Here is a 26,244-nt window from a genome sequence, read left to right on the forward strand (position 1 = left end):
CGTTTCAAGTTAATGACAATGAACAATAGAAAGAATTTCCTTTTTTACCTCAGTTTCAAGATCATCAGCAACCATTTGCTCCTAAAAACAGAATAGTACACATATTCAGATATTTGAAATTATTGTTTCTTCCATCATTCATGAATGGAGTGCTATAATTCACCTGGCAAAGAATATTTTTCCTCTGTATTTCATATATTGTCCCAAATTTGGCCAAAAAAATATTCTCTACACAGACTTTTTCTGCCTTGCATTCATATCCCCACAAAAATAACCACAACAACTAGATTTGTGGACAAAGGACAGATCCTGTCCTTTTCAATTCCAACTCCTGGACAATTTTCTGACAATTCAAAGAAGCCGCAATTCCGAGACCAAAGTTGCAGAAGGGGAAAGCCTCTCCTGATATTACTTTCTTTCCTTCCACATAATAAAGAAAATCTTAATAAATCCCATCAATTGACTTAGAAGCCATGCCAGTACAGCTTCTTTTTAAAAATACTGTTCTGACAACAAGAGGAAGAACAGTTAATCAAAGCCAGAAGGACAAGTATTTGGTAACAACAATATGACTTGATCCCCAGATGCAGATTAGCACTTAAATTTCAAGATCACTCTGTTTAAAATGAAAAACCAGAGAAAATGAATACACCCCCTCACTTTAATTATCACGAGAAGCATCCTGCAGAGGGCAGCCAGGTTAACCCCAGAAATGTCTCCTGGCCTCAACTGCTAAATCATCATCCCACTCCAGAAGGGAAAGCTGCTCCTTGGGCACACCGGCCACTCCGGCAGCTTTATTTTCACTGCTGCTGAAAGTGGTGCCGGATTCCAGCCATGGGGACCCCCCTTCCAAAGGCAGTCTGGGACTGCCAGAGAACATGCCTGAATAGAAAAAATGTCCCCCCCCCCTTTATTCTAACCATTGTTCAGAAAGGGAGGGTAGGTAAAAAGAAAAAGAAAAGAAAGGAAGGAAAATCTGGGGATTGAGCCTTGATAAAATACCAGTAATCTCAATTAAGTCTTCAGCATGCAGCACAAAGTGGGACTTGTTACCTCATTCAGCTGCAACTGCAACCCATTTATTCTGTCTAGGAAGATTCGTTGTTCCTGTTGGATTTCCCTCATTCTTCCTTTTAAGTCTTCGTTTTCTCTTTCTAATTCCTGGAGACCAAAAAATAATCTTATTCAAAGCGAGGAGGATGCTCATCAGGCCTTACAGCTAATCTTAGCCGCCGCCCCCCCCCGGAGCATTCTCCTGACTTCTCCCTGAAGCCACATCCATGGAGGGGAAAGCAGGACCCCCAGCACCCCTCCTCGCTGGCCGAAAGCAGCCCACCCTCCACCCCTGCCAAGCACTGCTGGGCTGCAGGCCAAGAATGGCCCTGACATCTTCCCTCTCCCTGTTTCTCTGAGAGAGCAAACACCTCGGCCACTCGTGGCTTCCATCCCCTTCTAACCCACAGAAGGCAGGGCACGCACCACAACTCTGCCCACCTCCCTTCCTCGCAGCAGCAGCCCGTGCCCAGTCAGGTCTTGGTGTCTGATATAAGACTGCAAGAACCTCGTCCTTTTCAGAAGAAAATTAAAATGCCGGGAGTCCTCAAGAGTGCAACTGGGACAAGAATGGCCATCATACTAAGTGAGGTGTCAAGTGACAGCGATGCAGACAAATGCTGCTTTTCCTCCTAACTCCAGACAGGCCAGGAAGCCTCTGGCAAAGACGGTGGGGCGGCAGGTTTGAAAAGTTTCTGCTTTGTGGATTTGCTTAAAAATAAAGGATAGAATATGGGATGAAGAGGATCTCTTAGCCTTGTGGGGGAGAAAAGTTGTTTAATTTAAATAGCTTTATATAATAGCTTAATATAATAAATATATAAACATAAAATGTAAATAAATATATAAACAAATTTATAAATTGTTGGGATGAACATTGTTAATCATTTATTTATATTTTTCCTCATTATATATTTTTTTCTTGCACTTTTTATTCTTTCCATTTTGTCTTTAACTTTCCTTTGCATTAATTTTTTACTACTGTAATTAAAAATTTAAATTCAGAACTTTGATACTATATATGTTGACAGCAGCAATGTGATTCCCACAATAGATGAATGGCTGCAAAAGCTGATGGCGTTGGCAGAGATGGCTAAACTGACTGCTTGGATTAAAGAGAAAAATGGAAGTACTTTTGTTCCTACTTAGAAGCCGCTTCTGGACTTGGAGCATGAGGTGGAAAAAAATGAAATTTTGACTTTGGGTTTTACCGATTAGGTTTGTTGTTATAGAGATAGCTGGTTTATACAGTTATGTAAAAATAAAAAAAAATGAGGTTTGATGTTATTAGCTTATTCTACTGCACCAAAGGGAGTTGGAAGTCAACGGCTTTTCTTTCTTTTCCCCCCTTTTCCCCACACTGCTCCCTTCCCTTTTCCCTCCCCTATCTTTCCTACTATTTTCTTCTGTATTTTTGTATCTTATAGTATTAATATATAAATAAACTAAATTAAAAAAGGAAAGAAGAGTTCCAAGAAAATCTGCAACTTTCAAGAGAACAAGTTTGGGCTTTTTTCTTCACGGATACTTAACAAGTTTGAGAAATCCTTGAGAAAAAGAGAAGTTTATAATTACTTGTCAGACATTCTAGAGAAGAAAAAGATTTCATTCTATGAAGATAAGCTGGAAGGAGTGATTTAAGTTTAATTAATTGGAATTAGGATTAATTTTTATCAGTCTGATATATGTATTTGAAAGTCTTAATTTAGACCTAATTTAGGTTTGAAAATGCATTTTTCTTTATAATTCCTTTATAATTAAATAATTCCTAAATCTTTTAAAATATTATTGAAAATGTATTTGAAAGTATCTATGTTAAGTTAAAAAAGATGCATTAGCCTAAAGAAAGATTTAGAGTCTTATAATGGATGTATACAAAAAGAAACATTTTATTCTATGAGGATAACTTGGAGGGAGTGATTTAAATTTAATGAGTTAACTGGAGTTGGATTTTTATTGATCTGATCTATGTAATTGAAAGCAAGCTTTAATGCAGCTTGAATTTTGTTGGTGTTTATAAAATGAATTTGAAAATTTTTCTTTCTTTCATAGTTTTTGAGTAATTTTTAAAGCTTGCGAAGTATTCCTGAAAGGAAATTTTAAAGTATGTGTGTTAAGAGAAAGTTTAAAAAGATGTATTAGAACATTTTTAGAAATGTTTTTAAAGAAAAGTTCAGTGTTTTAAAATAAATGAAAAAAGTATGTTTTCCCTTTAAGGCTAAAGAATCTGAAAGAATATAGTTTATTATGTTAATATAAATTGTGATAGTTTATAAAGACTATCAAGTAGTCTTTATAAACAGAAATATATATATTATTTCCATAGAAAGGAAGAAAAAGCAGAGATGGTTAACTTGATTGCTTTATTCAAAGAAGATAATATATTATGTCTTTTATTTGGAAATTGCTTCTGGATTTTGTGCTTGTGATGAAAAAAATGAAACTTTGATTTTGCTGATTACATAGATTTGTCGGTGGTGCGGTGGTTAGAGGGCAGTACTGTAGGCTACTTCTGCTGCAGCCAGCTGCCTGCAATTTGGCAGATCGAATCTCACCAGGCTCAAGGTTGACTCAGCCTTCCATCCTTCAGAGGCGGGTAAAATGAGAACCCAGATTGTTGGGTGCAATATCAGCATAAATATTCTGTAAACAGCTTAGAGAGGGCTGTAAAGCACTATAAAGCGGTATATAAGTCTAAGTGATATTGCTAGTATAGAAATGGCTAGTATACATTAACATGTAAAATTAAAAAGTTGAGGCTGCAATGTTATCTTCTACTGTATTAAAGAAAGTTGGAAGTCAACACTTTTTTTTCTTTTCCCCCTTTTACCTTATATTTTCTTTTTCCTTCCCTTAGTTTCCTATTATTTTTATTTTCCTTTGTATTTTATATTTTGTTAAACTAATAAAACAATTGAAACCCCCCCAAATTAAAATTGACACATTTGCTGCCGTTACTTTTTCTCATGTTTTTTTGATCAAATTTTAATATTGATTAAACATTTAATTTTGAAGGACCCTTGAGAAGGTCTTAAGAGGACTCTCAGGAGGCCTAGGACCACCCTTCAAGAACCTAGATTAACTCTAATGTAGTTATTAAAAATACATGTGAGACCATGATTTCCTGTGGAAATCATGTGTTTTCACTCATCAGTTGCCAGTTGCTAACCAAATTCTTGTTCCCACTCTCTGAAGACCAACCTTCAATGATAAAGAAGGATATGAGGTACATCTAAGCAACTGTGAATCTGCTCTAAAGAGCTTCGTTTGTTCAAGGACCTTCAGCTGGACTAAGGACCAATGATTGTGCCATAAAGGAATTGCGCCAACGGTATTCCTAAAATGGTGTTCTGGCAGCAGGTGCTATTCCATCACCAGCCTCAGCCAGGCTACCTAATGAGTTCCTGCTTATATGTAATTGGCCTGCCATGGCCCCGAAGAGCACCATGTTCTTTTATATCCATCAATGAGGCATGTGTGCAAGTTTGACATGTTGGCAAAGACGTTATTATCTTTCTCTTTTGGTGGTTCGTTTGTATGTGTTCCTTTGGCAAGACTGTGCAAATATCCCGCCAAGGCTAGTAACTGTCTAATGTTTGCACCAGGCACTGCAGGACTCTGAGAACTAGTTTAGGAACAAATTGAGAGTTTTCAGGAGCTGATTGTGTCATATTATTTTCAGAGTCAAAGGCACTTCCTTCACCTGTACATTCTGGTGCTCCTTCAGAAATGGTTTATTGCTCACTTCATCCAAGATACTAGGTTGAGTCCATTTGGGTAGCATGCTGGGCACCTGGAAAGATTGTTGAAGATCATCTTCAGTAAGAAAGTATTTCAGAAATAGTAATTATCTGCACAGGTTCCCTCATTCCTTACATTCACATTAAGCAACTGCAGACTGGACAGAGGTGGTAAGTTTGACCACAGATACTGATAAGGAGAGCTGATCACATTGAGAAAGGCCACAATCACTGTTGATGCCAACAATATAATATCGTCCCCAGAAGGCAGATCTTTCTCCAAACTGCCTTCAAAATTAGAGGCTTACACCTAGAATCCTTACCTTCAATATTTGCTGCCCTTTCTTCATTACTTCATAACCTGCTAAAAAACAAAGCTTCTGTTTAGATATTCTGTCCAAGCTCAGGAGGAATGTGAAAAAACAAACAAACTTATTCTTTAGAAGCTACTAGTCTGCATCTTCATTAATACTTTATATACAACAATACAGAATATGAATTTCAAAGATGATTTAGAATCGCTGCCTCAAGCTAAAACCCTTTGGGATTCAATGGATTACACACCCACTAGTAATATGAGCTGGATATGTTGAGAGTAAAGCCTGAAGGGAAATTGATAAAATTCTAACAGCACCTGGCAAACAAGAAAATAACATATGCTGGTTTATTTAAAGGGCTTATATGCCCCTCACATCAACAAGGCCTCTGAGGCTCAGGAGGAACTGGAGAAATACTAGACATAAAACAATGTGCAAATGAAAAAGAAGTTAATTAGTAGTTCATCTCAAAAATATCAGTACAGTCTGGCTTGCAAAGAGTCCAAGAAGACAACATTCTGCCTTGAGGAACTCACTAATCAAAGACAAGTGGAATCTTCTATTACATTTTTCAAGATTCTGTACCTAACATCTAATCTTTGCATTAAAGCATATTATTTAATTCCTGCTTCCTTGAAGGTGCCCAGGGAGCAGCTTACAAATCCCATTTTCATAAATAAAGCACCAGCTTCCTTGCTTGATTATATTTGTGTAGCTGCCCATCTTAAAGTGTGGGCGGCTCAGAGCAACAATAGAGCCATAAAACAAAACCATTAAGCAAATAATTACAAAATTTCACGGAAGAAAGAAAGAAAATAGCTCTGTCAACCATCCAACTAACAGACCCAATAAAAGCAGGCATTTTCAGGAATTTTAAAATCCCAAAAGCAAAATATTATTGAGTACATCATTTCGGCATTGAAGAAAGCAAAGCCAACTCTAAATTTTCCCACACAACCCTGCATAGTTAAAAATGAGTTTCATGCCCTCCTCCCCATGGAACAGGTCACCCTGTCCAGTTAGGAATCAGCTTTTTGTTTTGATAACAGTCCACGTCTTGACAACACCTGCAGAAGTGTCCTTGGCTCTCACGGTTGAAGATTGTAGCCTCTGCATTACCTCTCACCCTTCCCTCCCCCCAGTTCTTTAGCAAGTTGAATACTAGTCACAGGAAGCTTAAGTGTTTTACAATCTTGACAAGCTCTATATCAATTAACCCCCCCCCAAATTACAAGAGTCACCAAGTTTTCATCACTTAGACTTCTGGGGGAAAAAACCCAGTTCTGGTGGCTTTTGGGGTCTTATAGGGCAAGGGCACTTCCAAAGGAGGAGGGCAACAACTAAACAAAAACCCAACCCTCTGAGCCTCTGGCAATGAACCAAAGGGGGAACCTCTTCCACCAGATCTTATCAGATGGGCAGAAACAACCAGGAGATGGCAGTATCATGAGCGAAGAAGAAATTTCCCCTGCAATTATAAAGAAAGCTGATGTACCTTTGCTGGATTCTTCAAAGGCAGCCTTTATCAGAGACAGGATTTCAGTACTGTCCCCAATTCGTGCATAATAAAAACAGTCATGGCCTAGCGCATCAACCAAAGTAACATCAGCTCCATTTTTGAGCAAAACCTCTACAGCATCCTTACAGCCATATTCACAGCCCAACATCAGAGCGGTCCTGCAGGAGAAAGAAGAAAACATGCAGATACAGTACATGCCGGTTGCCATGTCCCTGAATTGTGAACATGTGACCATGAGGTTGCTATGATAGTCCTAAGAGTGAAGATCACCTGAAAGCCACTTTTTTCAGTGCCAGTGTAGCTTTGAGTGGTCACTAAACAGGACTACCCCTATTCTAGTGTCAGCTGCTTGATCCCTCTTGCCAGTGGAAACATATTTGTGCTTTTATTCAGCAATGTACACTCAATGAACGGATCCTCAGGAAAGGCTGGAAACTTGTCGTCTTGACAAGCACATCCACAAAATGCCCCACCAGGATTTAGCAAGGAAATCTGCCTAAATGCACAGCTCCCGTCACCCTAAACCGCCTGGCCAATGTGTGTTTTCCAGATGTGCCTGGAGTTCTGTCATTTCTTCAGCCATTCCTGTTACCAAAGGGGCCAAGAAGGAATGAGCACGTGCCTTGCGTGGCTGTGATACCATTCCAGCTGTTTTTTATGCCAGACAGAGACAGGTTTTCATGTTGTAACTACTAACCTTTCATAAATTACAGTATTACCTCACGAAACTTTATGAGCATTTAGGAGGAAGAAATGTGCAATGTACAAAGTTCAAGCTGTCACTTTAGCCCCAGTTTATTTTATGGAGTACCATGAAAAATGATGCTCTATGAAAGAAAATTTCAATAGTATAGTGGGGGTTGGGAGAGTTCTCCAGTGCCGCTGCTGCTTCCCCTCCCTTCCCCACTTCGGGAGCCGGAGGAGCCTGAAAGGGTTACCGCGAAGGGAAAGCCAGCGGCAATGGTGGGAGTTGGCAGCTCAGCCTGGTCGACCAAAATCCAAAGGCTCCCCGCGTGCATCATTGACGTGTTTATTTACTTATTAAGAAACTCTATGTGGCCGCCCAACCCTCTCCCAGTTAAGCGGCCTACAGAAACACCAAAATCTGCAGAAATGTAAATGCCGTTCAAATACAAGAGACCCTCACAAACTCAACCAACTTGCCTGAGGCGGGGCCTCCTTCGCCAACTCCTGACCACACCCCTCCCTCCTTCCCCAATTGGCCTCCGAGATCAGGTGACTGTCCAGAAGGACGCAGAGGGCGGGCTTTTCATACAGTTATTTTTTAATTATATTAAGCACCTAGTTATTTACTTGTATCATTCATATGGCTTCCCAACTCAGACAATGTGACTCTAGGTAGTGTACAAAAATTGAAAAAATCCAAACCAACAAATATAAAAAGAAACAACAGGTATCCTTAGAACCTACTAAAACCATCAGGGATTACAGCAGAAATCAATTGTGACTGCTCAAATTGGGGCCAGGGAACAAGCCAGATCTTGACCGCCTGCTAATGGCCTGGAGGGCTGATCAAGGCAGAAGCTGGGCCCTGTCAGGTGGTCTTGATTCATGGCAGGAGTGTGTGGGACTGTCCAGTCAGATATGTTGTTCAGATATGCTTCCGGCCAGGTGATCCCACAAATGCCCTAGTCACCTGCCATACAGGGCTTTAGTGGTGTAACTAACACCTTGGACTGTTCTCAGAAGCCCACTGAAAGCCAGTGCAAGTCACAGAATACAGGTGCCACGTGGCTATAACAAAAGATGCCCCAAACTACCCACCTCAATGCATTTTGAACGAATTGTAGCTTCCAGATAGTCTTCAAGGGCAGTCCATGAATACAGTGTTGAATAGCCCACGAGGAGGTGAATGAGACATTAGTAGCTGAGAAGAGGGCCCCCATCCCAGGAACAGGCAGAAGTGGCACATATGATGGGTGTACACAAAGACCCCTCTGGCCACAGCTGCCAGCTGCTCTTCAAACAGGAGCTGTGAATCCAGGAGAACCTCCAAATTGGGCACCAAATTCAAGGCAGGCAAGGCGAGATCCGAGTCAAGGATGAAATATTTCTAGTTACAGAATCCATGGGGCCCAAAACTCACAATTTCTTGGTCTCAGTAGGGTTTTACTACAGAGAAACTAACTCTTAACGTCTTCCAGAAGCATATAGATAGATTACCTATAGATAGATGACTTGCAGGAAGGTGTCTTACCGATTTTGCTTATCTCTTGCATTAACTTCAGCACCTCTGTCTAGCAGAAACTGGCATATAGTTGGACGGCACATCTGAGTGGCCAGCACCAATGGTGTCCTTCCATCCTGGCAAAAGAACAAGAAACTTGGACTTCTGGGGAAGAAATGGCAGGCGGCATCATGAAAAGGGGAGCTGATGCCTGTGGCAGAATGAAGTACTGGCAAGTGCATCTGCTCTTCGATCATTCCTCCACAGACAAGGAGTGGACTTGAGATCACCCACAAGGCTCCAGAAAGCTCACAGCCCTCTCCGGTGCGTTTAGAGCTCCAGGGAAAAAGTGACAACCATCTTGCTCAAAGCACAATTAGTGTCTTTGAAGCGTCACAAAATACACATCATATAAGGCCTCCTTCAGAAATTGTTTGTTAACTGCTTTTCAGCTATGGGGAGTCTTTGCATTGACAGGTTTTATAGTGATGATTTTCCTTCAATCCTTAATTTAAAAAGTTTTAACTACAAGTTTAAGAACTTTTTTTTAAAGACTTTTTGGAACAAACAGCAAAAGCCAGGCTTTGATTTTAGAAAGTTGCAAATGGATGTAGGGTCCAGATAAATTTGAAATATGATTTTGAAATTCATTGTAAAGAATCCTTCCCATGGGAAAATGGTTTTGTTTTGAAAAATGTATAAAAGAAATGTATATCTCATTTCTTTAAAAAGGAGATATATAAGTAACAAATAAAGTGATCTAAAATTTTCTTATATTGGATTTACAAAATAGGCTTGTTAACATTTTGAAGAATTTTGTGAGCAGGAACAAAGAAACAATTAAAAGAAATCAAGTTTCACAACATTATTTGAAGGGACTAAAGATTAAAACTGCTAGAGGTAAAAGGAAGGAATATAATTTGGCTTATTTGATCAAGGTTAAATATGTAAGTTTTTACCCCTAGTAATCCTTAATGGATTTTTGCTGACATCAGGAGTGAAACGAGGTTTTATGGATTTGTTTAGACAAAAGATGGAAGAGAGGAAGAAAATATCATTTGTTGTATTTAAGTTACTACAATTATACTTGTGATAAGGCGGAAGCCTCTTTTTCATTTACTTCATTCCTTTATTATATTCTTATTTCTTTCTGTTCTATTTTTTCTTTTCTGTAAATCCTATTTTTTCTTATTCTTGTTTTTCCCCGCTTGTATTTGGTATCTTGATACTCAACTGCTTTGAAACTCATCAAATTTGGTACTTGATGCATGTTGATATGAAAATTTTGTCCTGGTACTCATCGTTCGTTTGGTACTCAATGCACAAGCTAGAACTTGTTAGTGTCCGCGGCCTTGTGTGACTCACTACATTATATTCCATATAGGAAAAAAATGTTTGGTACTCATCATTTTTGGTACTCATTACACCTCCCAGAACCAAATAATGATGAATACCAAGGTACCACTGTAATTGTACTGTTTAATAACATTTTATTAAAAAAGAAAGAAAAAGCACCAAGAACTTAGCCCATCCTGAACGAAGATTCTGAAAGAACTTACAGCATCTTTGGCATTCACCATGGCTCCATGGTCACATAGCAACTGTATGCTGGATGTACAATCCGACATTGCTTTGGGAAGCAAAACAATAGATGTTACTGGTGGAAAATTTAAGATTTAACTATTGGCAGATTATTCATTGGCTGCAGGATCTATGGAACAAGTATCTGGACTGTTTTTAATAATACTAATATCTAATAGCCAATTTCTCAATCAGAATGCATCAGTTTCAAAGTACTGAGGTAATAAAAAAAAATCCTTAAACAATTAACATCCATCTTTTGGTGAAACACCAGCAGCATCTGCACTAATCATTGACTTTTCAATGATTGTTTGTAGCTCTGCTAGTTTTCTCATTACATTAGGACTCCTGGTTGCCCACACTGCCTGTCCCTTACCCGCATCATGAAGAGCAGTCCGCCCTTGCAGATCCACATTTTCTGTTGAGCAGTTGTACTGTAGAAGAAACAAGCGTACCTTATTGTGTTGAGATTTAATACCTTCAATATTTACCATTACATTTTAATAATAACAGAACCTAAACATGGCAACACTTCAAGCGGTACTTCAAGTACATTTTCATTCAAAAATGTTACATGCATGGATCAGGAACACTCATTTAAAAACCAGACTTATTATGTAACATCCTACCTACTCTAATAATGTCTACAGGAACATTAGCAAATGAAGCGTTCTGTAAAATCAGTCAAGCTCCACATGGTCTCTTGATCTACAGGGCTTCCTTTCTAAGCATTTCTCCCCCTCCCTCCTCATGGATAGATTTGCTACACACAAAACCTGCATTAACCTCCATTGACCTTCTCAAAGAGAATCTTGCATATGCACAGAAAGTACCTCTACTATGCAAAGTTATTCAGCTTTTTTTGAAACCCCACTGGACATTTGATAACTACTATATATAGCCAATCAAGATCCTGAATTTTCCTCATGCAAAGAAACAAATTCCCTATCATGCTTTCTTTTCTACATAACATTTAACAATTTGTCAACTATTTAATACCTGCAGCAGTTTTTGAAGACAAAGTGCATGTCCATATTTTGCTGCTAAATGTAGAGCAGTCCTTCCTGAAGAGAAGAATTAACAAGAACATTTTAAACATAGCCAGAATATATATGGCATATACATAAGCAAAGAAATGCCTATCCCCTCTCCCCAAACACCCAGAGATTTATACATATAAAGATAACCCTGTGTATCCTGCAATTGGTAAATTATATGGCTCAAGGAAAAGAAAGAAAACTGGGTTTTTTTCTCAATTTAAATTGATTTATAGTGCAGAATAAATAGTTCTACACCTCTCTCTCTCTTTCTTTCTTTCTTTTTGTCAATAAGATACTACAGTTCAAATCACAGGCCACAAAACAAGCACCATGGAACCCAACAGGCTTATAGGGCCAGATGCACAATACATTAGTTGGGCTTTCAAAGCTGTTTAAGTAACAACATGTAATTGTTCTATTTTAAACAAGGAAATCATACCTGCTATATCAGTGGCGATAATGTCAACCCCATGAAGAAGAAGAGCATTCAGACAATCAAGGTTACCCTTTGAGGCTACAACATGGAATCTGAGTGAAACGGAAGGTTAAGAAAAGTAATGTCTTGAACACCTGCACAAGTTTATTCCGTAGAAGTAACGTAAATTCTACTGAGTGTCCAAGAGAATTTGCTCCCAGTTCTAGAGCTGAAATTCTTCCAACATGTGAGTTGGAAGAGATAAATATTTTAGAACAGGGGTATCAAACTCGACTTCATTGAGGGCCACACATCAGGGTTGTGTTTGACCTCAGAGGGATGGGGCGTGAGGGCGTGGCCAGCTTGACATCACTCATGCCTGTGGTGGCCCGAGCACTCTCCCAGTGAAAACCAGCTCCCCAGCTCTGTTTTCTGCTGCAACAGCCTCCTGCAACCCTCTGCTAGCAAAAATGGAGGCCAGGAGGGCTGTGAGCTCCTATTTTCGCTGGCAGAGGCACAACAGGACAGTCCTTTGCTGTTTCCAGGGCGGCCCTGCGGGCAGATCTAAGCATCCTATGGGCTGGATTCTGCCCCCAAGCCTTGAGTTGGACAACCCTGTTTTAGAAAAAAAAATCCAAATAAATAACCTTCTAATGGCCCCTGGACTTTAGAATATGAGCTTCCTCAGCTCCAGCTAAAGTAAAACTAAATCCTGCACTTTATATGCACCCACTAATATGTGCCACCACATGCTTGTAAAGCTCATGGTGGTGCTAGGATTGACTGACCGACCCCAACAGATGAAGGAGGGGCAGGTCTCTGAAGGGCGCAATGCCAACCAAGAGGTGGCCCTGTGAGACCCTGCCCTGTTTACCGCAGGGGGCAAAAGATGCACCAGAATCCTCTCACAGACCTAGAGTCTCCCCAGAGCACTGTGGCCACATGTTACTTCCTTTACTACCTTATTTAGTTTTGAGTAGCTGCCACGGCCCTTGAGCCCCCCCAAGGCTTCATATGGTCAAGATAGGCTGTCCTCAAATCTAGGCTCACTTGCCCCAAAGGGTTCAAGAAAGCTTCTGCAGGACATTCCAAGCAATCGTCCTTCTCATCCTTTTCAACCTTAGAGGGAAAGCCATTCTGCAGAGTCATTTACAGCTGGTATTCTTCGAGTGTTAGAAGATTTGGAAATTACCAACATCTTTCCTTTTCTTAATGAGAATCTCAGGGGAGGCCCTGCAGGGCTGGCACAGGTCACCTGGGAGGGGGAGGGAGAGAAATCTGGACGGACTGGCAAACCTCCTGCTGTGACTTTGGCTGTGGAGGGTCAGCAGGGAAGGTTGCCAAGGGGGTTACTGGGGCTCCCCGTGACGTTGTAATCATGAGCTGGGCACCCGGATCAGGAATGAGGGTCTGCAGGGATACTGCAAGGGCCAGAATCTCACATCTGGCCATACATTCCGATTTTCAGCTCTGCCATCGTTGAACAAATGGACATAAACTGAGGACTACCTGTATATCATTTCACTAATTTTCTCCTTGATTACAATCTGAAATTCTTTTCATCCACAATATCATGTCAGGTATCCCTCACTGCACAACTATATATCTCAGGGTCTTTTTTCAGAAAAGTTTTCATATTGTGAAATAGGAGTTTGGCTTTAATTAAAAAAAAAAACATTTGAATTTCCAGATGTTGCTTAAAGAGAAAGGTTTATAGAATGTTTGCAAAAGTGGTTCTCTCCCATGCTTCTCTAAATATTTTTAAATTTCAGAATTTCAAATAAAGCTGGTTATTCCAAAACACAATATGAGTTATAAATATGAAATTCCCTTCCCAGCATAAAAGCCTCAACAACTTTCTATTTATTTAAGAATTTTTCTACGGCATTTGTTTTAAGGGTTAAGGAGGTTTCCTAAGAAATAAACACTAAATCAAGTTTATATTAAGGACTATTAGGAATAACATCCCTCTGGAAAATCTAGTTCAGATGAAGAGCTGCCCATACAGGTTTCCCCCAAAACTGCCAATGGTTGGGGGGATAGTTGCAATCAAACTTATCCTTCTACTTACGCAGATCTCCCTTCCACATCCAGTTTTGTGGGGTTCACTCCTTTTTTAGCAAGGACAGACAAGATCTTCTCCACATCACCCCTTTCAGCTGCTTTCATCAAACGATCATCATATTTGTTCCAATCTGCAGTCAACTGTTTGAAAAATGCAAAAAAATATAATAAGCATCAGTATTGGAGAATCTAGCAGGAATTCCAAAAAATATTTTTATTTTGTATTTGTATTTTGTATAAAAATGGATGAGCTAAAAGAATTGTTGCTGCTCTGGCACACTGTAAATGGAGAAACCACTTAAAAAGTCAGATTGTAAGCACTTTTACAGGCAAACTCCCTGGAGGAAGCGTTACTCTGGCCTAAGAATATAAGGAATAACTCTACTCAATTACATTTTAGCAGCCACTTTAAACTGCTTATTTTAGTATTATTTCTTTTAGTACTATTTAGTATTATTTTTAGTATAGCTTCTTCTCCTCAAGCAAAATAGGCCAAAAAAAGAGATTTAACTGACTCTCAAAAGTCAAAAAATGTAAAAAGCCTTTCAGAGGGATGCAGCACTCTTGAAATTGCTAAGATATTGCTGTGTGATCTCGGAACCATCAAATGTTTTGTTGCAAATAGTCATCAGGGCTGCAAGAAATGTGTAGAGAGAAAAAAAGACACACATTAACTGCCAAAGATTCAGGAAGAATCAAACGTGAGGCTACTAGGAACTCATTATCCTCCAGCGGTGTCATATTCCAGAACTGCAACCTACCTGGAGTGCCCAGAAGTACCAGGTGTTCAGTGCTCAGAGTCATGGCCAAGGTAGGGAAGGCTGAAACCCGGCCACCACTGAACAAGACACAAAAGTTGAAACGGCAAGGCTGGGCCTAGAAATATCTGAAGACAGATTTTTCAAAGGTTTCATGGACTGAAGAGATGAGAATGATCCTTGATGGACCAGACGGAAGGTGGAGGTAGGGTACTGGTATGGGCTGGTATCATTAGAGATGACCTAGTTGGACTTTTTCCAGTTGAAGGTGGACTCAAAATCAACTCTCAAACCTGCTGCCACTTTTAGAAGACACTTTCTTCATGCAGTGGTACCGGAAATGTCTGCATCTTTCAAGAAGCCCATGCAGGACAAGGCTCCATTGCACGCACCAACATACTTCACTGCGTGGCTGGCCAGTAAAGGCCTTAACGATGTCAGAATAATGACATGGCCCCCTTCCTCACCTGACTAACCCCAACTGGGAACTTGTGGGCCCTTCTGAAACGGGGGATCTACGGTGAAGGAAAACAGTCCACCTCTCTCAACGGTGTCTGGGAGGCCGTGGTTCCTGCTGCGCAAAAAGTTGATCGTCAACAGATCAACAAACCATCAGACTCCATCAATGGAAGGTTATGATTGTCACTGAAAAGAAGGGTGGCTATATTGCTCACTGATTATCAGAAATGTTTATTGGTGCATTCTGAATTGTTTGCTTATTATTCTCACTTTAACAGATGAAAACAAACAAGATGGGAAAATTTTCATTTTTCTTTGAGTTGCATAGTTGCCCAATAATTGTGCATATTCTCCTAAGAAAGCCAAAACCTCACTTTTACTTTCTTAAGTGTTCAGGTTTGAGGTTTATTAACATTTTGGATTGACCGAGAGGACTGAGGTTGTTCAATACTGAAATTAATCCTCCAAGATGCAACTTGCCTAATAATTGTGCACAGGCTGTATTATTTGGTTTTCAACCAGTCTTCCCCCCCTCAAAATCTCCTCATCCTCCCCAGCTCTGATCATTACCACAGACTGGAAAAAAACAGTACCTGTGTGTGATCCCACAGCTTCCCCACATGAGAGCAACAGCATCTGAGCCACAATTCAAGCAAATATTTTTCTCCTGTTCTCCAGACTCCTTGAAGATTAAACTTCAAGGAAAAAAATAAGCAGAGAATCTAGAGAGGATCTGTCTCATCTAGGAGATGAGAGGGAAACAAAAGGCATAAGCACCAAAGACTCCATTCCTATTGCACAAAATGTGTTTGTTTTCTTCAGCCAATACTGCGGAAAGCATTGCATAAAAAGAAAAGCCGATGAGGACAGGAGCTACCAGAGCAGGCGGCTTTTTTGAAGCAAGTGCGTTCACATTCATGCATCAAGGAAGAAGCATTGTCCAATTTGCATTGCAAGCCACCATTTACAAATCATTCTTCTAATTTCACTCATTTCCTCGTCCGTAACGTAGCTTCCCTTGTGGAAGGAGAACCTCAGAGGGCAGTTGAAATGAGAAGTACACAATTATAGTTGCATCTTTCCCATCTCCACAATGCAATTTAAAGATGAACACCCGCAGTTGTTGTCTACATGGCTTCAACAAAATAGAAGGAGGCCGCCATCTGTCTGTGTGCCAAGTCCCCTCAGACTCAGGCAAGAAGAGCCTGCTCAACTTCCCCGGTCAAAATCAATGAGCAAAACAGATGCAGACATTTTAATTCATTATCCCACAACTAATGGTGGCCTTTATTGGACTTGGGTGGCCTGGGGTCACTCCCGGCCCCGTTGCTCTCTAAACTTTCTCCTCCCAGCTCTTTTCAAAGGTCTTTCCCGCTTGCCAAACAGACCTCATAACACCATTCAGATCCATTTGTATCCTTTCCAAGCTAAATCAAATCAAATGAAATCACCCTTTCAAAACCAGGTCAGATACTGCAAGAGCATCACAAACATGAGACTGGAAGTCACAGCACCAAGGAAGTGATGGAAATGCAGCGCTGGATGAACCTCCCCAAAATGTCTTGCAGTTTGTCTCCCATTCCTTCCAAACTGCAGCCAGATCCTGAAATCAAACATTCAAAGAAACCAAGCATCTACAGGAAGAATTATACTTCCCAATCACTGCTTATCACAAAATGTGTCCCTTGCTCCAAAATGCCTCATTAGCTTCAAGCATGGACTAAACATTTGCAGCAAATATACAGCTGAATTGGACTGGGAAATCACTAACACAATCCTTCCAAGTTAGGGGGGTCCCAGCAAGGCAGGGACATTTTGAGTCCAAAAAAAATGTTATTTCAACCACCTCATTTTATCTATATATTACAGACTGAAACACATATATTGGCTTCTTCCAAAAATGCCTCTTGGAGTTTCAATCCTACGGAAATAAATGCTTCCTTTAGTGAACTTTACAACAGTTCATAAGTTGCAAAGTTAATGATTCAACTTTTTTAAAAAAAATTGCCAAAAGTGACATTAAAAAAATATTTTGGAGGGTTTGTCACAGTAACAATAACCGTTTATAGTTGGAATGCATTTAAAAATTACACATTCTACAAATACCTGTCAATAAATATGTCAATAAATTCAAACTTTTTCTACACTAGATTATGTAAATTTATCCAGCATCTTTGATGTAAATGTAGTTGTAATTTAACCAATAACTGAAGAAAATTATAATGATAAACAAAATCTTTACAACTGTGGAAGTCAACCAAAATTAAAAAGGGATCATACGTATTGGAACAAATTTAAGATTGCACTGCCCAAAATTGCTTGGCTTATTATCAAACACATGGTACCTACTCCGTTTTTAAGAGCACATGAAAACCAGCAACTCATCCTAGAGTTCCAAATCCTAGAAGCTGAGAGCAAACAATTCACCCACTACAGAACCAAAACAGCCCGCCTGAGCCCAAGGAGGCGACGCGATGTCATCTGGGCTTTTGCTGCCCTGCTGTAAGCATCCTGGCCACGCTTTCTTAGCTGGGATCCTCAGCCGGGCCCTCTTCATCCCCCGGCTCTTCTTCAGTCCTCATGACTGACAAGCCTCCAGAACTCTGCCAAGCCCAACAGTCTCCCCAGCATGTCCTGACAATTGCTTGGGCTGCCACTGCCTGGCACTGGGGAAGGAAACCTCCGTGGAGCGCCTGGCTTTGGCTTGCAGCCTTTGGGCAGTGGCACCAACTACTGCTGCAGCAATTCGGACATGGTAAGTATTACCCAGGTCCAAAATATCCTGTAAACAATATGCAGACAGTCTCACACGGGTCCAGAGCTATTTTCTGATTCTCCTGGTACTTGATAGCAGGGCGATAGGAAAAAAATGGCTAATAATACATTCAGTGCATGCTCGACCAGTGAGTAATATGTCAGCTAATAAGAATGGACACGTTGCTGCCACCACAAGTGGGCGACATCCTCCAAAAACAGGGGAGGCTCCAAGGGGAAGCCCCTGACCGGCTTTCTAAACACCAGCCAGACGGCCTGGCACATCGCGGCCTTCAGGCACAGCTAGTCCTTGACTTACAACCATTCGCTTAGGGACCATTCAAATTACAACAGCACTGAACAAAGTGACTTAGGACTGTTGCAGAAGGCCCACCATGGTCAGGGGATCAACCTTCGGCTGCTTGGCACATTTAAGACGGTTGCAGTGTTCCGGGGTCCTGTGATCCCCTTTTGTGACCTACCGTCAAGCAAAGCCAAATCTGGGAAGCCAGATTCACTGAACAACCAGGTTACTAACTTAACTGCAATTCACTTAACAACTGTGGCAAGAAAGGTTGTAAATGGGTCAAAACTCACTTAACAAGCATCTTACTTAGCAACACACATTTTGGGCTCAATTGTGGTCGTAAGTCAAGGACTACCTGTACAGTAACTTCCACTCTGTGATCAAATGGCATTTCAACAATGTTACACAGGGGTGTCAAAGTCGCATTGTCATGGCGGTGTCACGTGACGTGTCGTGACTTTTCCCTCCTTCGCTAAACCGGGCATTGGCGTGGCCAGTGCTTGCTTGACGCCTCTGGCCTGCAGGCTGAGAGTTTCACAGCCCTGATCTAACAGAAGGAATCTACAAGTCTATTTTGGAAAATCTTCTCAGAAGTTAACTTAGAAAGTGTACCAGGTACATTTGCCTTTTAAAAAATAGATGTTTTCATAGAAGTTTTCATTCACAAAAGAAAGGTTCAGCTAAATTCTGTGGCTGTTTTTCTATAGGCTTGTTGAAAAGGCTTGTGAAAATACTCAATGTAAAAAAACGCAGACGCCCTTCTCTCTCTCCTCTCTCTCCTAATGGTGAACATCCACCTAATAGACATGCCAACTAAACTATATTAAATGGCTTGTAATTAGATTATCATGGAATACTTCAATAAGTGCTTTGCTGAAATTAAAATATGAAATGCCCAAAGAATCCCCACAACTTATTTAGGAAACTAGCAGTCAAACAATGAATAAGGTTAACCTGAGATTTGTTACTGGTAAATATTTACTATTGGAATAACTGCATTATTTATAGGATCAAATTGCTTTATCATCTGCTCTAGAGTCTTCCTGGGTGTTTATGTCAGACTGATTAGTCTCTCTTTTCTGTCTTCAAAAAAAAGTTCCTCTTGTCAGATCAGCTGTCATTTGTTCTCTTTTTCAAGGATCTGCAGATAGATGATATCTGATTGTCCTCTGAGCAGCCAGTGGCAGCTGTATTGAGAGCTGAAGTGGGCTACATCTTGCAAAATAGGTTGTACTATTTTGACAAGTCTTAACGTTCTGCTGCCTGCAACATCCTCCAGCATGACCGGTTTGGCAGTGGGACAGTAATGGTGTGGGGTGGCATTTCTTTAGGGTGCCGCACAGCCCTCCATGTGCTCGCCAGAGGTAACCTGACTGCCATTAGGTACCGAGATTAGATCCTGAGACCCCTTGTGAGACCATATGCTGGTGCGGTTGGCCCTGGGTTCCTCCTAATGCAAGACAATGCTAGACCTCATGTGGCTGGAGTGTGTCAGCAGTTCCTGCAAGATGAGGCATTGATGCTATGGACTGGCCTGCCTGTTCCCCAGGCCCGAGTCCAATTGAGCACATCTGGGACATCATGTCTTGCTCCATCCACCAACGCCACATTACACCACAGACTGTCCAGGAGTTGGGGGATGCTTTAGTCCAGGTGTGGGAGGAGATCCCTCAGGAGACCATCCGCCACCTCATCAGGAGCATGCCCAGGCATTGTAGGGAGGTCATACAGGCACGTGGAGGCCACACACACTACTGAGCCTCATTTTGACTTGTTTTAAGGACATACATCAAAGTTGGATCAGCCTGTAGTGTTTTTTTCCACTTTAATTTTGAGTGTAGCTCCAAATCCAGACCTCCATGGGTTGCTCAATTTGATTTCCATTGATAATTTTTGTGAGATTTTGTTGTCAGCACATTCAACTATGTAATGAACATAGTATTTAATAAGAATATTTCATTCATTCAGATCTAGGATGTCTTATTTTTGTGTTCCCTTTATTTTTTTGAGCAGTGTAGTAGATCCCACCAATTCCTAATTAACTTTTGTGTTTTTTCCTAAGGGGAATAGAGTTCAGATCAAACTTAGCAGACCAACTAACAAAGAAAGGAACAACTGGGAACCAAGGAACTAAAGAGGAATTAAGGTTAAGTCGCCAGGAATATTCCATCCAAAAATTTTCAGAGCTCATGGATGTTATCTCAGAGCCTCTTTTTGCATTATTTTAAAAATATGGAGAATGGATGAAGTGTCAGGTAATTGGAGAAGGGCAAATTATGTTCCTGTCTTCAAATAGTGAAAAAGAAAATGACTAATTATAGGCTGGTCAGTTTGACATCAATAACCAGGAGAACCCTACAACAGACTAAATTATCATTTTCTCAGAGAGATAATTTGGCAAGACCCAGCATGGGTTTATCAAGAACAGATCACGGCAAACCAACCTGCTGCTGTTCCTTTTTGACAAGAGTGTCCAGTTTACTAACCGTAGAAATACAGTGGATACAGTGTACTTTAATTTCAGCAAAACATTCAAAAGTCACCCATGACAACCTATCATAGAATATTGCAAAAAAGGACTGTTTATGCTACCATTAGAGGATACAGACCTGATTAAACAAATGTAATCCATGAGTGTGTGTCAATAGCTCCTGTTCAAGCTGGAAGAAAGTTCCAGGGGTCTAATATTAAGCACGTATCTAGGCCCTGGTGTCAGCGTGCCAGGGAAATTCCATTCCTGTCAGTAACTCCAAGACACACACCATCTCAAAGTACTTGTATTAGAACAATACCTGGCACATACTGGGGAAACCCAGAACTAAATCTTCCCGGCTTCCCCACAAAGTCCCAAGCTACAACCCATCCCTTGTTCCTTCATCACCACATCACGTGCACCAATCCCAAAGTAAGTTTTAATTCTTTCTGCACCACACTCTGTAACCTTGAACTATCAAAATAATATATTTTGACTTCTAAGAGCTACTCAATTAACATCAACCCCCCCCCCCACTTTCTTCAACTATGTGGCAGCGATGAATTCCATAGCTGACACCTGGGCTATTTGTTGTATTTATAAAGACTTGCATAAAAGAATAGAAAAGGTGAGTACCAATTTTGCAGATAACAAATGGTCCAAGTAAATGGACAGCTTCATGGGAGGCCATGGGGTCACACAGGGCTTTAAAGCTGAAGAGCAGCATCTTCAATCATGCCTGCATCTTCAATCAGAGCCAGCAACCTCTGCCAATCTCTCAGCCTAGGTGCTACATGATCCCTGTTTCTTGCACCAATCTGGTCATCCCCTTTTGCACCAAATGCAACTTTGGTCACTTTCCAAGAGAGGTCCTATTGCAGTTGTTGACAGAACTCTGTGGGACAGCACCAATCAATGATCAAGGGGATGAACGTGAGTCCCCCACAGCACCACATTCTGGGTATGTCCCAATAGGAATGGATGGAATCCCTGCCAAAGTATCTCCCCGCTTCAACTCCCCCCGACAACCTGGAAGGACACCATAGTTGATGACAGGAAAAGCAGTGAAGAGCTCCAGAACTGTAAGAGAGCTGCACTGTGGTGGACTGCAGTGAAGAAGCCATTTCTTAGGAAAGAGGGAGCACATTCCAAGGCAAGGTGGAGACAAGACGCGACACAGCCTGGAGCTGGAGAGGAGACAGAGGAAGTGTGCTAAGATAGCCACTCCCTAAGGACCTCGTTAGGCTGAGATAGCAAAGGTTTCGTCTTCTATTGGGCATGAGCAAATAAAAACGGAAGCTTGGCTTGCATTGCTCTCATTCTTGGACTGGGCCTTGATATGCACTCCCATCCTCTACTTTCCAATGTAGATCTTCTTAAAGTTATAAAAGCATCCCTCACACATAAATATTCTCTCTTATGTACAGAAAAGAAGGGATCAAAAGCAACCAACGCATACTGACCTGTCGATAGCTTTTTCCATTTATTATTTGACTCTTTTTTAAGTATGTGCTTGCCAATTTCATAACTTAGCCATTGAGAAAAAAACATTATGAACAAGGAAAGTATCGTTATTTTATACAAAACAAAACTGAAGCCAATTAGAGATGGCGTGAGAGCAGAATGCATTCCCATGAGCCTAAATAGCTTTACATATTTCAGGAAAAGGGAGTCAGAAGTTAGGCAATTCTGTATACCGGAAAAATTACAATTTATTTCCAAAAACGACACTCCCTCCAAACCAGATAACCAGATAACACACCCACTCACTCTGAGGAACAAGAAAAATTAAATCCAGTTGATAGTTACACACCATCACTTGTAATTATATGAAAACCTTTTTGGTTATAAATCAAAATACAAATGGAGACACTCCTTTAAGAAGATGATTACTGGCAAATGGAATTGGAAGTGTGTGTTTTGCCCAACTGAGAAAGTTTTCTGCTAGTCAAAGGCAACTAATCCAGTTTCCGGTCTTGCTTGATAAAACTGAACCTTCTATGCAAACGATCAAAATAAAATGTATTTCCTTGTTTGTTACCTAATTTTTCCCATATAACTTTTATTTAAAATGGGTGTGTGTGTTAAGGTTTACACCCTATTCTAATTATCTTGATTCCTGGTTATTCTCTACTGATTCTGTAGGTTAGAAGAGATTTGGGGTATCAACTAGTCCAACCCATTGCCCAGCAGAATGGAATAACTCACTGCAGCCAGAACCGTTGCTACCAATTCGCTGCCGCTAAATCGCCACAGGACATCTCCATGCAGCCAACTCGCCGCAGAGACAACTCACCATGGGCAGCCAGAGGGCTCAGAACCACTGTTGATGCCACAGCCACGCCAGGCTCAAAGCCGCCACCGATGCGGCTGCTATGCGAGTTCAGTGAAGCAGCAGTTCCGCATCAGCAGCATCAGCAGGGACAGTGGGTGTGAAAATGGGATGCCCCCAGCCTCCACTGCTTCCCTGCTGACCACCGCAACTGCCATTGCCACCGTCCCTGGCCTCTTCCCCTTGCAGCCTAGCGTGGCGGCAGTGACGATGGGTGTGAAAATGGGAAGCCCATGGCCACCACCTCCCCATTGTCCATCCTGCCCTGCAGTCTGCCCACCTGCTCGCTCACCCACCTGGCTCTCCCTCCGCCTGCCTGCGGCAAGTTGGCCATGAGGAATTGTCCTGTGGTGACTTAGTGATGGCAAGTTGGTGGTGGCAAGTTGGTGGTGGTGAGCTGGCCACAGAGAGTTGTCCCAAACCCCTGCGCAGGATAGGGATAGACTACTACAATAGCCAGTCAAGAAGGCCTCCCTTTAAACCTCTTCAGCAAAGGACAGTGCACTACCTCCTTGCCCGTTACTGAATAGTGGTAAAACTTATTTCCTGAAGTCAAGTGAAATTTCCTTTCTTACAAGAGAAGATAGAAAGACATCCTGCGCATGGATTAGAGAACAAATGCACACGTCCAATGCCATCAATAAAGTCAAAGAATTGCAATGGAAGTGGGCTGGTCACATAGCAAGAAGAACTGAGGGTAGGTGGACCAAGGCAGTCATAGAATGGATCCCACTGGATCAAAAGTGTCCACAAAGGAAACCTGAAACAAGATGGAGAGATGATATCAGCAAGTATTTGCAGGCCCAACTAGCAAAAGAAAGCGCAGGACCGATTTAGGCAATGGCTAAAATGATGAGGAATAACCCATTGTTCATCTTTTCCTGCCTTTTGGAATCAAGAAAACATGGTGTGGGAGTAGGAAGGGATTTCCAGTGAAAACTAAATTGCAGACTACAGGACCCAGGAGTACCACTCAGGTGACCCACTGGACACAGATAAACCTCCAAGTGCTTCAAGCACCCTCTAAAAGGATGCAGATGACCAGCTGTCTGCAAGGAGTATAAACCCTTCCATTCCCCACCATCCTGTCAGAGCTAAAGAAGCTTCTGGGATGAGAAGCAAAAAGTCTTCAAAAGAAAAAACAGGAAATTCCAGTTGCCTCCTGGAAAAAAAAGCACCTTCGGGGCAACAAGGACCTGGAGGACGGAGAGTCTCTACAGACTTGAATCAAGAAAACAATTTTCCCTATTTCCTCCATCTTCCTTCACTGCGACTGTTGAGAGGTAGGAGGCTTAAAGCCTCCCACCCCCCACCCCACCCCGCCCACGAATGGCTTCACTCGCTTGCTAAACCCCAGACGGAAATAATGGGCCACCCTGATGCGGCCTTTGAAGGGTTAAGCCTTTCTGATTCATGGTGTTCAGCTCTTCATCTGGGAGGGACAAAATATTGACATTCTTGAAGAGAACTCTAGAACAGCAGGTTTTAGAATAAGCCTCCTTTACACCCTATAATTAATAGACAAGTCTTAACTCATTTATCCACTAATTATGCAACTCTATGTTGAACACCTGAACACCTTCTATGAAGTATTATTAGTGGATAAATTAGTGGATAAACATGTACTTTTTGTATTTAAAAAACGTAAACAACCCAGTAAGACTACCTCCTATAAAGGAACTAATTATTCACAGAAGAGTCTTTGAAGCTATTTCAAAGCACCTCTGGCCAAAAACTTGTGATTAATTCAAGGTATTATTGTGCTGATTAAATGGACACACCTTTTGTTCATCTTACAAGCAAACAAATTCTATTCTTTCTCATGCAATTGCTAAATTCATTCCCCCCAAATATACCAGAATACTACAGAATTTTGAATTAGAGTCATAGTTTGGCCACATTCAGAACCAGACTTAAACTGTGACATAACTGATTAAAAACATATAACCACATATACAAAAGTACTATTTTCCCAAACTGAACAGAAACATTTCAAAGGAAATTTAATATAATCATCAATCATAATTACATGTAATCCTCTCATAATGATGGCAACTGGGGCATTATGTGATCATCATTTGCAACCTTCTGATGGTTTCCCCACTGACTTTGTAGCAAATCATGATCACAGATAAGGTAGGATACTCCATAAGAATATAAGGACAAGTCACAATTACCATTTGTTCAATTGCTAAATAACTGTTGGTCATTAAAAACAGGACCACTTGTACTTCACTTTTCCTATATTGTTTTTGTTGGCATTTTTTAATTCCAGAAAATCTACAATAACTAGCATTTACAGGCTATTCACTAGATTCTAGATAGTACTTTAAAAGTATACAAGAAGCATGTTTTATGCACAAAAAGTAGCATAACTTAAAATATGACTTCATGCATCTTATCAGACAATACAAGACAATCTATTATACAACATGCACAGTAGGGACTAAAAGAATAAACCTGGGTGCAAATATTACTTTACAAGTGTAGTACAGAACCTCTTTGCAAGATTACATCTTTCAGATAACTATTTCAATAAAATAAGCAATTTTATATCAACAAGAAAAAGTTCAATGTCTTTGCTGGGATATTCTTTTTACAGAATCATGGAATGTATCAGTTGGAAAAAAGTTCATCCACCAGTTTGCAAGGACTCTTCAATCTTTCTCACATGCATTATCAAACCACTTTTCCTGGGTCTCTATGTATTTGTTTTTTCCTACTCAGGTGCAAGCCCCACACCTGACACAGGTGAAAGTGGACTGGCTGGAATGTTCAAACATAAGGTCAATTTGAATTGTGATTTTATCCTTTAAGGTATTAGCCAATTTCCCTACATTGGTGCTATTTGACTATTGCGATGCACTCTACATGGGGCTGCCCTTGAATAACATCCAGAAGCTCCAATTGGTGCAAAATGCAGCGGCCTGCATGGTTTTGTGCAGACCCCGGTGTGCACATGCACTCTTGCGGGAGCTGCATTGGTTGCAGATTTGCTTCCGGGTGCAATTAAGTTGCTGGTTGTCACCTTTAAAGCCCTTCATGGCTTGAGACCAGGTCCCATCCCCAAGGGAGATACATCTGGTGAGACCCAGAAGAAGGGCCTTCTCCATGGTGGCTCCCTCTCTCTGGAACATCCTCCCCCAGAGATTAGAACGGTCCCCTCTTCCGGAAAGCACTGAAGACCTCGGTTCTGCCAGCGGGCCTGGGGAACCCAAAGCGGGATGGAGCCCATCAAAGG

At 41.1% G+C, this 26,244-nt stretch overlaps 1 protein-coding gene across 6 annotated transcripts in view; it reads right to left on the bottom strand.

The window, feature by feature from the left end:
• The window catches only part of UACA (uveal autoantigen with coiled-coil domains and ankyrin repeats), a 43,095-nt gene that overhangs the window by 13,047 nt on the left and 3,804 nt on the right, over positions 1-26,244 (bottom strand). For 2 of the 6 annotated variants that reach the window (XM_087973016.1, XM_087973015.1), the window contains exons 2-12: positions 13,928-14,061; positions 11,881-11,969; positions 11,401-11,465; positions 10,778-10,835; positions 10,380-10,450; positions 8,851-8,957; positions 6,609-6,790; positions 5,120-5,157; positions 4,760-4,849; positions 1,057-1,164; positions 49-81 (exon numbers count right to left, since the gene is read on the bottom strand). In XM_087973016.1, the coding sequence (XP_087829142.1) occupies positions 49-81; positions 1,057-1,164; positions 4,760-4,849; positions 5,120-5,157; positions 6,609-6,790; positions 8,851-8,957; positions 10,380-10,450; positions 10,778-10,835; positions 11,401-11,465; positions 11,881-11,969; positions 13,928-14,061 (975 nt within the window). Of the gene's footprint in view, positions 1-48; positions 82-1,056; positions 1,165-4,759; positions 4,850-5,119; positions 5,161-6,608; positions 6,791-8,850; positions 8,958-10,379; positions 10,451-10,777; positions 10,836-11,400; positions 11,466-11,880; positions 11,970-13,927; positions 14,062-17,486; positions 17,873-26,244 lie in introns of those variants that run through there. The other 4 variants (XM_026684658.2, XM_087973014.1, XM_026684660.2 and 1 more) reach the window with 3 other exon arrangements.

The sequence above is a fragment of the Notechis scutatus genome, chromosome 11, assembly GCF_049901735.1.
Source record: "Notechis scutatus isolate UNSWTSFEM ecotype Mainland chromosome 11, rNotScu1.2, whole genome shotgun sequence".
Lineage (NCBI taxonomy): Eukaryota > Metazoa > Chordata > Lepidosauria > Squamata > Elapidae > Notechis > Notechis scutatus.